Source organism: Maniola jurtina, chromosome 19 (genome assembly GCF_905333055.1).
Source record: "Maniola jurtina chromosome 19, ilManJurt1.1, whole genome shotgun sequence".
Classification (NCBI taxonomy): Eukaryota; Metazoa; Arthropoda; class Insecta; order Lepidoptera; family Nymphalidae; genus Maniola; species Maniola jurtina.
This window is the reverse complement of record NC_060047.1, coordinates 8,059,443-8,075,290: the sequence shown is the minus strand read 5'-3', so window position 1 is coordinate 8,075,290 and position 15,848 is coordinate 8,059,443. Positions and strand designations below refer to the sequence as shown.

Genomic DNA, 15,848 nt, shown 5'->3' with positions numbered 1-15,848 from the left:
TTTTCATTAATTCCGTTCGACGCGTGTGAAGAAACGCTCGCGATTTCATTTGAACCGGTATTTGAATTTAACTGATGTAATTTTGCTTCGAACTCGGTGATTTTTTTCAAAATCAACTCTAATGTAGCATTCCCTAAGGTCGTTGTTTGCTCGCTCGATTCTACGGTACTAACATCGCTTTGCCCCGCACCTACTTGCTTTGTTCTACGTCCTTTTCTACCTGAAGACATCCTTTTTTTTTTTCCAATCTGACCCTATTTCTTTTACCTACTTTGGTACTGTTTTAAATTTTATTTGAATAACTTTCATAAGTCGCGAAGCCGTATTTTTAATACTAATATAATACTGATACTAATTGCAATCACATGTTTGGGTCTGCTTCGATTATATGCATTCTCAGAGTTTGAAAAAAATTAAGCCTGAGAAATAAGCAAGGAATAATAGCTCGATCTCTGTAGTATCTTCTGAAAACCTGTAAATTTTACATTTATAAGACATACAGCTTATTTCTGCTCTCCTGCTCCCCCTATACATAAATAAATGTAAATGTACAACATATAAATATAAAACAACATGCAGTGTGTCCTTAAAACTTATAATTTATAAATAGCAATGTAAGTTTATAAATTTTTCTCTCTCAAATACCCAATCACAATTTCTACGTTGTGTTATTTTTATGTTAATGTAAATCTAGTCATATCGTTATTTCGAATACGTACATAGATCCCTGGTCACTCGGCATCAAATTTCTGTGATGGTACGGTGTGATCGTCTATACTAGTGGTTAAGATTAGGCATTATGAAGAGATAAAATAAGAAATGAACTCAGCTGAATTATAGAAACACCTAGGTATTTAAGTCATGAGTTATTTACAAGTAATTAATTGGTACAGTACGTTGGGTGAACACGTAGACTTCTCGACCAGCTAACAGGTTTACACGGATTGAATTATAAAAAATTAATGTAAAATTTCAACTCCTCAAAATAGATATAATGAGTGGAGAGATTTGCTAATTTAGAACGTTCCTGTTAGTGTGGAAAATCAGTTGATACGTGTATTTGCCTTATTTAGGCCATCGGTTTGAGACCAACCGGCATTCCTCAAGCACGGGGGAAATACCTACGCTGAAACTTCAGCCTTAATCCATGTTATGTGGGGCACAGCAATTGGACTCTCCTATTTCGCTGCGAAGCGTTTTCAATTGCCTAGGTACGGAAACCTAGGTTCTTTTCAGTGAGCTCTGGGCTCGCCCCAAAACCATGGTATTTTTGTATATATATATATATTTGTTTGATTGATTGTCAATAAATTGGCCAATTTATTAGTTCGGAGAGTCCAGCTGTATAAAGACATGACGTGTTTGCTTTGTGCCGGAATCTCGCTGCTGGTACGTCACCAATCAACCATGTACCATATAATATCAAGCAAAGGAATTACAAAGTACAGCAAAACTAGTATTTTTATCTATTCAAAAACTCGGTGATTCACAAATTCAGCTGGCGTCGGTTTTAACAGATAATGTTACCTAAAATGCTGTTTGGGAAAGATCGGTACACTATAAAAAAAAGGTACCTACCTGCCTCGCCATCTGTCCTCCGGAGGCAGCGTGTATTCCATTGTCTCGTTCAGGGTATTTTAGTAGGTAGATGAAATTTAGCTGTTACTCGAAAGTATCCTCGACAAGGTCCCTTTAAGGTGTCTTTAGCCTGGGATTCGAACCCAGCCAACCCTATTATCTTTAGTAGTGGAGAGCATTCTTGGTATATTAGTACTAATCGTTTTGTGATAATAAAAGTATAAGGAAAAACCATCGTGAGAATTTCACATAATGGTATAAAATACCATATGATGAAGGTAAACTTGATCGAGAGTTCTCTATGAAGTCCGCGCTCAGTAGTGAGCCGGTGAAAGCTGTTCATGTTGATGAAGACGATGTTTATACCGCGGTAGCTAGTAGTTTATAGCACACCACCTTATTTTAGCTATTGAGTAATTTTTCTACCAAATCTATAATTGTAACGACAAGTGTCATTCCATCAGACTGCATTAGACTGCTAATTCAATTTTATTCCCTATTTAATGCTGAATAAGAGCTAGTATTATAAATAGGTGCACTGCTGAAAAAAAAACCTAACCTAATTTTTACTTAATAATAGGAATTGTGATTGGTAAATAGGTCATATGAGAAAATCTTAATATTGGAGCTCAAGTTAGTTCGATACATGGTTTCTTCGTATCTTTGGCTTTGTTAATATTACAATACGATAGTCTAGCCTCCAAACAAATTGAATCTCCATTATTAAATGTCTAGGAAAATGTATCTAAATATAGCAAATAAAAGATGATAGTTATACCCAAGTGCATTTATTTCTGGTAAATAATTGTTTATTTACTCATACAGTTGAGTATTTAGAAAAAAAAGAAGAGAAACTGAATTTATTATTTAGACTGGGAATTAAGTAACTTTATTACATTAATTAATTCCCGGCCGAATATTTGCTTCCTAAGCCATACTAATTATTGAAAGGGAAAAGCAAATATTCAAACAAAAAAACCCTTTCGGCTTTATATAATATTATGTACACCATTTTATCTAAAATACACACATGCCCACATAATCAATAGAGATATTATCTATAATTCTTACTTCCATAATAAAGTAAATTTTAAGGACACACATTATGCGTAAATTATAATATATTCATTATTTATTCTAGATATATTTGAATCCTAGTTCCACAAAGAGAAATGTCCCATTTCTATAATTTTGGATGCAAATCTAATAGTTATACACAATATTGTAACACCTCCTAATATCCAAATAATAATATCATCTCTAATTTAGTTTGTAAAATAATTCTTTACTCAAGATTTTTGGAACTGATTTTCAAATAATCTAGTTTAAAATTAAATGTAAATTAGTACATCACCATATATCAGCTTCTGCTGGCCCGGATACACACTATTTTATTCTATTTATAATTTTTCTATTATTAACTATACAATTGCAATATATTTCTACACTTAATTAATATTCACTGTTAGGCTCTACTGCACGTTGAGCCAGACCTCAATCGAATGTCCCTCTCGGTCCCCCAGTGTAGACTTAAAACGTCCACACGGATATCTTTTGTTCACGCCCATGATCTGAAATGAAAAAAAAACCAGCGAAATTTCGGTTTCTGATTGGTTCACTCTTGCGCACAGAATTACCCTGGCTGATGGCTAATTGGCTGAAAATAAAATGTATTTCGAACATCCCTTAATGGGCCGTACCTTTTGCTTTCTCACGCTCTTGCCTTGCCTAGACCACTCGCATAACACGTGATTACAATTTTGTACACTTGTAAAGATTTCTAAGTTAAAATTTACGACTTTTATCTAATTTATGACCGACCCTAACGCAATTTAGCTTTAGAGCAATTTATTTTGCCCTTTTTGTTTTTTATACTTCCTTTCCTACAATTACTCAGAATCTTAACTAATTTATTTCTTTTCGTGCGAGATTTTTGTTTTTAAGAGCAAGGCTTCAAATTTCCGACAGTCATAAAACCGTATGACGGATGGCAAGGCCATCTCAAGCGAACAAGCAAACGGAATTTTATATTTACCCAAGGAAGAGGAGCACATTTTTGGGTTCGCGTTGGCTGCCGCGGCCCCTCATAAACAAAAATTAATTCTTTATAATATGGGGCAACCAGAAGGCCTATTTTGTTAGTAAATACAAAGGCTTAAGTTAAAACTATATTAGTAATACATTATTATATTAACTAAACTTATAATAAAGTTATAATAAATAAGTATGAAATTTGGCATGAAAAATGTCTTTATGTGTATTGTTTTAAAATGTACCTATCCATATATTGTTATATTTTTATCTATGGAATAGGATCGGTATCCGTGCGAAACCGGATCGGGTCAACTAGCCTATTAGTTTTGAAATTAAAATGGAAGATCTAAAATATCGCGTAGTATTGAATGTATTCCGAGACAAGGATTTGCCAAGTTGTCCAACTCTACCGTCCAATAATAAAGCTACGTATTGCCGTAAAAACTTTTGTAAAAAGTTCTGGGTCTGCACCATAACACGATAGCATAGAACTCGCTGCCCCATCTCATTGTACACGTGCCACTGCAGGTAGCCCCGTTGGTTCTGTAATAAAACACGATTGAGTTAACAGGGCTCTCTCCGTCACTCATACTCCGACATAGATATTAGTTTCTGGAATATGTCTGCAAAATTTTATGGACTTTGGTTGCTTAATATTCAAATGAAATTGGAACTACGATTGTATGAAACGAGTGACGGAGAGAGCCCTCTTTTGCCCTCAAGGGCATTATGTATTCAAGATTTCAGCAAGGGCTGAAAGCTGGAGTAAGGGAAATCAAAGCTCTCACAAAGCTCTTGAAGGACTCGTGATGAGGGCGCCTGGGTGACTTGCGTTTTCGGGGTTCCAAACCCGAAGGGACTCTATTACTAAAACTCCGCTGGCTGTCCGTCTGTCCGTTCTGTCCGACGGTCCGTCCGTCTGTCTGTTAGCGGGCAGTATCTCGTGAACTGTATTAAGTAGAGAGTTGAAATTTTCATGAAATGTGTATTTCCATTGCCGCTATAACGACAAATACTAAAAATTTCAAAATGGCCGCTATGAAAAAAAAGTACTACTTCGTACTTGCAAGATAGTACGGAATACTTCGTGTGCGAGTCCGACTCGCACTTGACTGGTTTTTTCACACCTGCCCATGCGCACGAACCGTGCGCACACAACGTATATCATAAGAACAATTTGGACGTGTTCACGAGTGATACTTGCAAGCGATTTGCGTGTAAGTTACGGTTGCACACGTTTGTGAGTTTTTTATAGTGTGGATTTGATACACCCACACGTTTGCGACATGTACGTGCGTACAGAAATAGTGACGCGTACAGGCATTCGATACGCTTTGTGTACACGGTTCGTGCGCGTGCGCAGGTGTGGACCACTTTGCGCCGTGTACGTTGCGCCGTGCGACCAAAATATTAAAATTCTATGCATGGGCATTGGGTAAGATAAGGTCCTAAAAATTTGTTCGAAAATTTTGTACACGCCAACTTGATAAATACTGGAACTGATTCAGGATTGGAGGGCTAGAAGCTTGTATGAATTAAACACATCCAATCCTGGGGGCCACTGGCTACCTTCTTGTTATTTACATACCTACTACGCCATAACCTACGCCTGAAGACGTTCGTTACAGTCATCGTATCCACTTATCTAACTTTTTTGCTAACCGGTTTTCGCTTGGCTTCGATAAAAAAAGAAGAAAAATTGTAAGGTCGATTAACCAGCATAAAATAACCAATTACAAAATTACAATATACGTAGTCTGCAATTTATATTGATTATTATATTAATAACTGTAGGTAGGTAGGTAGGTAGGTACTAGGCTACCAGGTATTTATAATTCTCATTTATTCAATGCGTCATCGGAAGTATTCAAGCATTTTAAAATTCCTATAATATGTACCTAATGCTGAATTTCCTAGTTATGTGCAATAAAAATATAACAGCATACGTACCTATTATTCTACAGTCTGTGAAATAAATACAACACATGTACAACATTATACACACATTCATAACATATCATATTATAAATTAACTATAATATCTATTTACTTATATGATAATAATATAATTGATAAGAGAAAATTCATCCATCTCTAGTATTTTAAAAGCTTGTACCGACCTACAATAAGGTAAGTATAAAAGGGCATACTTATTATGGCTAAAACGGATAGGGTACCTCTTTGTTTAGTATGCATTTTAACAACATTAATTTGTCTGGAAGAAGAGGCTGTTCACTTTTATTTCAGATTGTAATTGGTAATTGGCAACCTTACGCGGCGGTGATCAAGACTCAGGAGTCTGGTCAGTATAGTAGAGGGGAGTGTTCGCCTATCAAGGGCACCTAGAGCCAAAATTTGGTTTAACGGAGCCATCATAGAGGTGACTGCAGTAAGTACTAAGTAGTACCTACTCCATCTTACTTGGACTTGATCAGTGACGGATTAAGACTACTTGATGCCCTAAGCAATCCATGCCTGTGGGCCCCCCTATCCGTATGTTTACTAGAATCGGTCTTTTTAAAATTTTACTGCCTAAAAACATTAGTTTTTTGTAAAATAAGATGATGAGAGGTAACGTACTTTAGAAGTGGAGTAGGTGCGACAACAATAAAAAACCGGCCAAGTGCGAGTCAGACTCGCGCACTGAGGGTTCCGTACTCGAGTATTTTTTCCAACATTTTGCACGATAAATCAAAAGCTATTAGATATACATAAAAATAAATAAAAATCTGTTTTAGGATGTACAGGTAAAGCCCTTTCAAATGATACCCCACTCGGTATAGTTATCTTATTTTGAAAATTGAAACATATTTTTTTTTTAAATGATGTAACCACAAATTCGCGGTTTTCAGATTTATTCCCGTACTTGTGCTATAAGACCTACCTACCTACCAAATTTCATGATTCTATGTCAACGGGAAGTACCCTATAGGTTTCTTGACAGACAGACAGACAACAAAGTGATCCGTTCGTTAAGGGTTCCATTTCTCCTTTTAAGGCACGGCACCCTAACAAAGCATAATTTATTTATTTATTGACATGCGCCTTGCGGCTTTCGGGGGCATTCGAATTGTCGAATGCACAAGCGGGCAGCGAGTGGGCAAGCGGGAGTGGGGTTATGACTCTAGGTCGGACGCTATGTCAACTTAAAACGCGCGAATTTTCAGATTAGTCCCTTATTAGTCCTAGAAACTTTTTTTGGTGACGTGAGAGTGAGATGTAATGCCCAAAGGATGGATTTTTTTTGTGCTTCTTCTGGTGCCCCCTCAGACGTGATGCCCTAGGCAATTGCTTAATTTGATTAAGGGTTAATCCGTCACTGGACTTGATACAATGTAATCATTTGGTACCATGGAGTAGGTAGTAGGGTAGAGATAAAGCGGCTAAATTGTATATTTACTTTATTAGCAAAGTAGTATCATGAAGTGGGAGGGTATATTATAGTTATGCTTATTATGTTTTTATTTTCTGTACGTTCTTTGTGCAAATAAAAGTAGGTAATAAGAAAATAAATTCTTGGAGAAGCTGCTCGGCCATGTTTGAAGTCTCGCCGCTAACCTGCTCTACACCTCAGTTATTACTGCTCACTAAGCAGTAATAATTGAGCAGTGCTCAGATATAAAAAACCAGCCAAGTGCAAGTCAGCCTTCGACTAAGGGTTCCGTACTAAGGTATTTTTCCGACATTTTGCAAGATAAATCAAAAACTGCTAAGCATAAAAATAAATAAATAAATGATATGTATTTAAAGTTTAAACATAAATCTGTCAGAATATACAGGTAAAGCACTTTCATATTACGATACCCAACTTGGTAGTTACTTTAAATTTTAACACACATTTTTTTTGTGATGCAATCACAGATTCACAGTTTTCGGAGTTTGAATCCGAAGATTTTTTTATTTACTTACCTTGACAGTTTATTCCAGGAGCTTGCCAACCCAAACGTTAAATCGGCAAGTACAAAGATATGGATAAATAAAATTAAGTATATTACGTATATTATTATACTTTCAATTACCTACTATTGAAAATAATCTAACTCACCAAGGCCATATTAGTTGGTACAGACATGACACTGGTGAAAGAAGTTTCAGCGTCTGTCCTGACGGGGCACATGACAGTTTCACAAGGCTCTGCAAAAATAAATATTTTAGGTTTTATTAGTGACTAGAGGATGCCGCGACTTCGTCCGCGTGGATTTAGGTTTTAAAAAATCCCGTGGGAAATGTTGGATTTTCCGGGATAAAAAGTTGCCTATGTCAATAACTGGGACGCAAGCTACCTCGGTACCTTTCATGCAAATCGGTTAAGCGGATGGGTCTTTAGGAATCCCGTGGAAACTCTTTGACTTTCCAGGATAAAAAGTCGGGATATAAACTAACCCTGTACCAAATTTTGTCACAATCGGTTTAACAGTTGGGCCGTGAAAAGGTAGCAGACAGACAGACACACTTTCGCATTTACCTATAAATATTAGTATGGATTAACCTATTTTAAAGATAATTGTAATAGGTAGGTATACATTATATAGACTACAGGCCCATGTTCAAAAATGGATGGGTCATATGAACCACCAGGTGACGTATACAGGACGATATAAGAGCATAAAATAATAAGATTCAGCACTATGCCGTCACTTGTAAGCTGTCCAACAGAGTGCTGGTGAGAATTCAAAAGTGCAGGTAGAGTGAGTACATTTTAGTCATATATTTTTGTACGGCATTTTTACCATCGATAGATCCATGAAAAATAATAAGAAAGCGCGCAGTGCCGTAAAAAAATGGTGCGCCACAAAGTCAGTAAATTGTTTGATTTTCTGACCTTTTCCGGGGTAAATTTGGTCATTTAATTCTGTACGGCACTGGTTTCATACTGTTTCAATACAGCCTCTAATCCATTATTCCGCAACGCCGTACAAAAATCATGCGACAAGGGGAAAAAATTGAGGGTAGCAACCCCCTCTCTTTCCGTGGTCCGGGGGGTAATTTAAAAAAGTACGGCTTTGATTCCAAAACATTATCTAGCACTCAAAAGTACTATTAAAAATAATGCCGTCAAAAAATTTTGAAGAGAACAATTGATAATATGATAAAATCACTATGCCGTCTAACTGAAGTGAATGGGTGTGTATATAATATCCACATCCCCTACAAACCTTTGGACCAACGAAAATGTACGGCATGTAAAAAAATATTATCTATGCTTAAAACACTTTCAAAATAAATTAATTTTATGTTGTTTCAAATCATCCCCCGGACCACGGAAAGAGAGGGGGTTGCTACCCTCAATTTTTTCCCCTTGTCGCATGATTTTTGTACGGCGTTGCGGAATAATGGATTAGAGGCTGTATTGAAACAGTATGAAACTAGTGCCGTACAGAATTAAATGACCAAATTTACCCCGGAAATTGTCAGAAAATCAAAAAATTTACTGACTTTGTGGCGCACCATTTTTTTACGGCACTGCGCGCTTTCTTATTATTTTTCATGGATCTATCGATGGTAAAAATGCCGTACAAAAATATATGACCAAAATGTACTCACTCTACCTGCACTTTTGAATTCTCACCAGCACTCTGTTGGACAGCTTACAAGTGACGGCATAGTGCTGAATCTTATTATTTTATGCTCTTATATCGTCCTGTATACGTCACCTGGTGGTTCATATGACCCATCCATTTTTGAACATGGGCCTGTAGTCTAATACAGGGGCGATAAACGGACTACATTTTGGGCACCTGCAATATTTTGGGGGTGGTTTAGTTCAGAATGTCTGCACTGCGATTTTTTTTAACAGAAACGATACTCAGGACAGCAATATAATACGTTAGCGTTGATAAAAGCTACATTTTTATAATTTTATATTGCTGTAGGTAGTACGTGTGAATGCATGAATGAAAAAGGCACTTTGATTTAACTACACCGTAAGTATATTTCGTAAAACTCACTCAAAGCAAAACATAAATACGGGTAGGTAGGTAGGCACAATTTGGTAGCCTTATTGCTCCATAGCGATCTCTCTCAGACAATCAAAATGATGCAAAGGACACAGCTAGATATTAGATGCAAGTATTATTATTATTAATTATTAATATATAATATAACATTAAAATATATGAATATATGATGGTACCTACTTAAAATATAATGTATATACAATTAATGACATCTATACTAATAAATAAAATTGGAGTGTCTGTCTGTAATTTCGAAATAACTACCACATATTAAGGTCATATGGTTATTTGAACGATACCATAACTGAATCACACGTTTTTAAAATTTTTGTCTGTCTGTCTGTCTGTCTGTTTGAAAAGGCTAATTTTCGGAACGGCTGAACCGATTTTAACGGGATTTTCACATACAAGTAGAGGAATGACCAGGGTGTAACATAGGCTACTTTTTTAACCGACTTTCAAGAAGGGAGTTGTGTTTTTCTACCTATGTACACCGAAATCTCCGAAATTTCTGAACCGATTTGCGTCATTTCTTTTTTAATCGATAGAGGAATTTTGCGATATAGTTTCATACAAAATTTGGATTCCAACTCCTCAATCCTGATGCTGCAGGGGATCTGACCAATCCACGCGGGCGAAGCTGCAGGCATCAGCTAGTAAATAATAAAATACTTCTTCTTTACTTGCTGGTCCTTCTCGGTAAGAGAAGATATTTTATATTTACTTACTAGCTGACGCCCGCGACTTCACCCGCGTGGATTTAGGTTTTTCGAAATCCCGTGGGAACTGTTTGATTTTCCGGGATAAAAAGTAGCCTATGTGCTAATCCAGGCTATAATCTATCTCCATTCTAAATTTCAGCTTAATCCGTCCAGTAGTTTTTGCGTGAAGGAGTAACAAACATACACACACACACACACACACATACAAACTTTCGCCTTTATAATATTATAGTGTGATTTCAAGTTACCTGGGGTCACTGGTGTTCTTGCATGAACAAAGTTGATTTGTATGGTGACATCTTGATCAAGTTGACGCGATACGAAATCTAAAAAACAAAAACCGGTCAATTGCGAGTCCGACTCGCTTAATAAGGGTTCCGCACCGTCGTGCAAGATATCTCAAACCAGTATAATAGCAAGTTAATAACGGACTGCGCGATCTCGGTGTGATTTCGTAAACTAATTATTTCTACAATTAGTGTAAATTAAAAATTCATAACATCCCCGACAGTTAGTGAAGGTTACAGTAACTAGAAAAGAGCTGATAACTTTCAAACGGCTGAACCGATTTTTTTAGATTATAGCTAAGAACACTCTCGATCAAAAGCCACCTTTCAAACAAAAAAAAACTAAATTAAAATCGGTTCATTAGTTTAGGAGCAACGATGCCACAGACAGATGATACACAGATACACACGTCAAACTTATAACACCCCGCTTTTTGGGTCGGGGGTTAAAAATACCCAGGTAGAACCTACTAACTGTCGGATTTTCATACGATTTTCACCAATAAAAAGAGAGATTATCCCAAAAGGCTATTTACACTTTGCGAAATACTACTTCTATCATAATATTATGATGACAGTAATTAATTGTGAATTAAGTTGGAAAAAATCGTCACCCGTGTATAGCTGGTGCGGGTCGCAGGTAGATAGGTAGTAGGTAGGTATATACTAATTATATAGGCAGGTAGATAATAAGATTGACTTATGAACTTAGAATAGACTTTAATAATAATTTTATTAAGTATTGAACTCTATTCATCCGATTGGGGTCTAGGATAACACGTTAACCTACTTAGATGGTTATATACTTATTATTTTTTCGTTGTAATAAATATTATTATTACAATATAAACGATCACAAATTTATTCGCACACGAATCACTTCAGACGCTGAGATCTACCTAGTACCTACCTCGTTATTTTAGTGTAACTAAGTAAGTACTTACAGATACAGAAATAGAATTTTGGTTTAGGTAGCAAAAAACTGGAAACAAAAAATATGAAATAAGAAGAATGAACAGATGAATAAATATTATGCCAACTCGCACATCAACTTATTGTCATATACTTAGTTAGCTATTAAAATACATATATTTTATATAAAAAAAATTTTGAGCGTGGATTTGACCTGCAGCTCGCTCCAGCAATGCGCGGGACTTCAATTGCAATTATACATGGCATAATAATGTGTGTCAAATCTTTGAAAAGAGCAACCGCCGAGTTTCTTGCTGGTTCTCCAGTGGTAAATGCTCTTCACGATTCAAAAGTACCTACTTGTAAAAGTCTAATTGAAAAAAAATATTTTGAATTAGAATTTGATTAAAAATAATAATAATAGGTACATACTTACTGTTGTGAAGAGGTAAGCCTATACCACCCTATACGGAGAGGTTACTGTTGGTAATACCTACCTATTTCCTTAAACATCAAGTTGTAGGTAAATACCTAAGAAAAACGAGTTGATATCAGCAAAAAATTTTGTTCGGAGTGACTCGCCTTGTGCGTCATACAGATGTTAAAAAAGCTCTCGTGCGAATTAGTCCTCAGTCACACAAAGATGTCTAGAAACTTACCGGCTAAAAATCTCACATTGACGGGAATCCTGTCGCCCAGCGTCACGAAACAAGGCACCCGCATGCCGCATCCTTGTATATTTACTGTGTGAAGATCGTAAGCCGACCCTGTAGAGTGAAGATACAAAAACCGGTCAAGTGCGAGTCAGGGCTCGCTCTTTCAGGGTTGCGTACATAGTCATCATATTTTGGATACCTACTATGAAATATTGCAATAAACCGTGAAATAAAACCCCTAAAAATGTTCGTTTGTTTTGGTCACAGCTTATAAGCTATTTTATAAATCGTTGTTTTCGGTATTTATTTTTTAAATAAATACAGTATATTATGGTACATAATATACCAAAATTTCATATTCCTAACTGGTTTAGTTGGTGAGATAGCCTTCCTTATTTTTTAAGATAATAAAATATATACTCTTACTCTACTCATTGAGAGTTCTAAACAATGATATCCCGCATGCTAAGGTAAGAGAAAAAGGCTCATTTTTCATGAATAATAATTTAATTGAATTTTTAATTCAATATGTATTTAATTTTGGGTTAATTTTCCAAACCAAAATTTCAGGTTTGTAACTCATTTCGTCTTTGATCTAGAGACCTGGGACACGCAAACGGACAGACAGATAGACAGCAGAGTGACATTGATGGAGCTTCGTTTTTACCCTCTGGGTACGGAATCCTAAAAACTACTATGCGTTTCAAATAAGAAAACAAATAGCCAGCTAGGTAGGTTACTTCGTCACTCGTATAATATCTTCTCAAGCTTGAACCTACTGCCAGCACCAAAAATATTCGCTTGATTTAAATATTGTTTTTATTTTTAAAGAAAACGGACAAAAATTACGAGAAAAATAGAATGGTAGGTAGGTACCTAGATATGGGACACAGCTGTGTTCGTGTTAAAGTTAAAAGTTAATCTTTGTCTTCTATATGTTCGTTACCTACTTTCACGTATTGTTCATCGAATTGAGTTGAAACTTTGTACAGTTGTTGTCGGAGCGTGAAGGTTTCTGACGACAACAACTGTACCTAGTTTCAACTCAAGCGAGTGAACGATACAGGTCTACACGGACGCATAGAAATTTCTGAAATTCAATTAGCGTCTTATCAATGTGAAAAAAATAGTAGGTATAGGGATTATGACAGACAATCCATGCGAATTATTTGTGTAAGTGCATCATCAGGCTTAGCGAGCTATAGATTAACACTTTATCGGAGTTCCCTGATGTATTTATTGGCTTCAGTGCCGTCTCAAGCCATGCAGGGCCCATTGGCCACGCAAAGTTTGGGGGCTCTTTCAGAAAGTCCAAATATTTAACAAGCGAAGTCAGCGGTATTTCTGTTGAGCTTTGAGAATAACTGAATAAATTACTCTTCCTAGAGTCGAAAATGCACTGAACAGGTTATTTACCAAAAATGAATGGTCTAAGATCCCAAGGACCGCGTTACTTGCTACTTGTGTAAGTATATTCTGAGAAACAAAATGGGTGTACAAATACGTCTTTTAACTTAGATTAGCTACGCATATTATTATCTACCTACCTATTAGATTGTGCTTTGCATTGTGCTTATTAAGTCATTATTTCTATTGTCTGCCTGACTGTATTGATATCCGGGAATATGATACTTAGTACCTACCTACTTATCAATTTTTTTAATACGGGGATTATTTTTTGTACTAAGATTTTATAATTTTAATGACGTGGGTATTATTTTATTACTTTTAAGCATGATTTATGAAAAGAGTATTAAATAAATACCCAGTATATAATTTAAATAGTTGGTTGGTATCTTTGTATAGTAGGTATGTGTAATTCTAATAAGATATTTATAATTCTGATATTTTGTTGAAATGAGAATTGCAACAAAAGTATGTGCAAATATTTTTTTGAGTATCCGCCCTCGTCTAATTTCTTGTCATACATATTCCAAATCATACACGCGTATGCGCGCATCCAGTGTGATCTCCTGCTGCGCTGTCGCTTTAGTACGAACAAACAAGCAGAGTAAATAGTGAATACATATTTAAATCTATATATTTATAAGGAAAAGGTGACTGACTAACTGACTGACTGATATATCAACGCACAATTCAAATTACTAGACGGATTGGGCTGAATTTTGGAATTCTTACGTGATATGTAGGTAAATTCAAACCCTACAGGTGTAAATTAGGGGTTCTTTGAGATTTGTGTAGTCCGCGCGGACGAAGTCGCGGGCCATACAGGACGAAGAAGACTTGAAGGTCCGGTCGGGGGACTGATGGAGTAAAGAAAGGACATGCGGGCTTTAAGAGTTCGGAGCTGGAATGAAGAAGCTTTTCACCGCCTTCGAAGGAGAATTCAAGGCCCACACAGGGCTGTACCGCTTCGATGATGATGATGCACTTTACTATGAATCGATCCGAATTCTATCATCATCCCTTGAATAACTGTTTGTAGAGATCAGATTGAAAGGCACCTAAGTACCTACTTACCACAATCCTCAAATAAAACTGAGGCGCAGGTGGCTACGAAAACTAATTGAAACACCAGGTATAAAAACAACATTCGAATTATGCAAAATGATTGCATTAATCACACAACCGCACTGGGGTCTCCACAGACTTATTAGTATCAAGGTACCTAGCCCCGGCTGATTACCGTATCAAAACTCAAATTAGATAACAGCCATAGTCGCTTGAGTTCTTACTAATAATTATACCTATCTACTTAATTAGTAAAAAAACCCGCCAAGTGCGAGTCAGACTCGCGCACCGAGAGTTCCATTGTCGGGTATATTTGCCAACATTTTGCACGGTAAATCAAAAACTATGATGCATTGATTTATTCTATGATGCATAAAAATCTGTTTTAGAATGTACAAGGCTAAAGCCCTTTCATATGATAGATGATGATGATGATCAAGCCACCTTTCAAACAGAAAAAACTAAATTAAAATTGGTTTATTAGTTTAGGAGCTACGATGCCACACACAGATACACAGATACACACGTCAAACTTATAACATAACCCTCTTTTTGGGTCGGGGGTTAAAAAGTAGGTAGATTAACCTTCAAAATGCTAGGCTAACTTTCTACTTATAAGTATTCCTCGTGAATATACTAAAGGTACCCCATGAAACCCATATTGATAAGCCTACGTTGTCGTATTAGTTTACAAATTGCGAAAAACCAAATTAAATTTGAATTTTGCGGGCAGGCCGGTCTCATACCCCTTAAGATGCACTAGACGGGTCTGCCCATGTCTGCCCGCGAAATTCAAATTTAATTTGGTTTTTCGCAATTTGTAAACAGTTAATACGACTAAGTAACTAGGCTTATCGCATTCTAATAGTGCCAATGGCAGTATCATCTCCACATGTTTATATAAAAATAAAATCTTTAACTACCTACTTGCAAGTGTTCAGTTTAAGAAATTGCGACAAGGATCTTTTGGCACGTGGCTTAAATCGAAACTAACACCGCCATCTTGTGAAGTGTCACGCTGTCCCCTGTCCCTTTGTATGTGGTGTTGCTAAGTAAAAAATCTGAAATTCACTGTTTAGTTGAAATATAGAGCCATTCCATATTATGTCATATGAATAGATACAGCATAAAATATGTGTTTGCATATTATAACTATATTTAACACTACGTAAATAAAGTATTTGAGCAAGTAAACATGATAGGTTGCAAGTCCATAACCTGTCAATGATT

At 36.3% G+C, this 15,848-nt stretch overlaps 1 protein-coding gene across 1 annotated transcript; it reads right to left on the bottom strand.

The window, feature by feature from the left end:
- Positions 1–3,588: 3,588 nt before the first annotated feature.
- On the bottom strand, positions 3,589–14,787 carry LOC123874876. The gene is made up of 5 exons (XM_045920422.1): positions 14,628–14,787; positions 12,150–12,257; positions 10,540–10,617; positions 7,658–7,746; positions 3,589–4,155 (listed from the first exon to the last, which is right to left on the bottom strand). The coding sequence occupies exons 1-5, from the start codon at positions 14,722–14,724 to the stop codon at positions 3,925–3,927; spliced, it is 603 nt and encodes a 200-aa protein (XP_045776378.1). The 5' UTR covers positions 14,725–14,787; the 3' UTR covers positions 3,589–3,924.
- Positions 14,788–15,848: the final 1,061 nt, after the last annotated feature.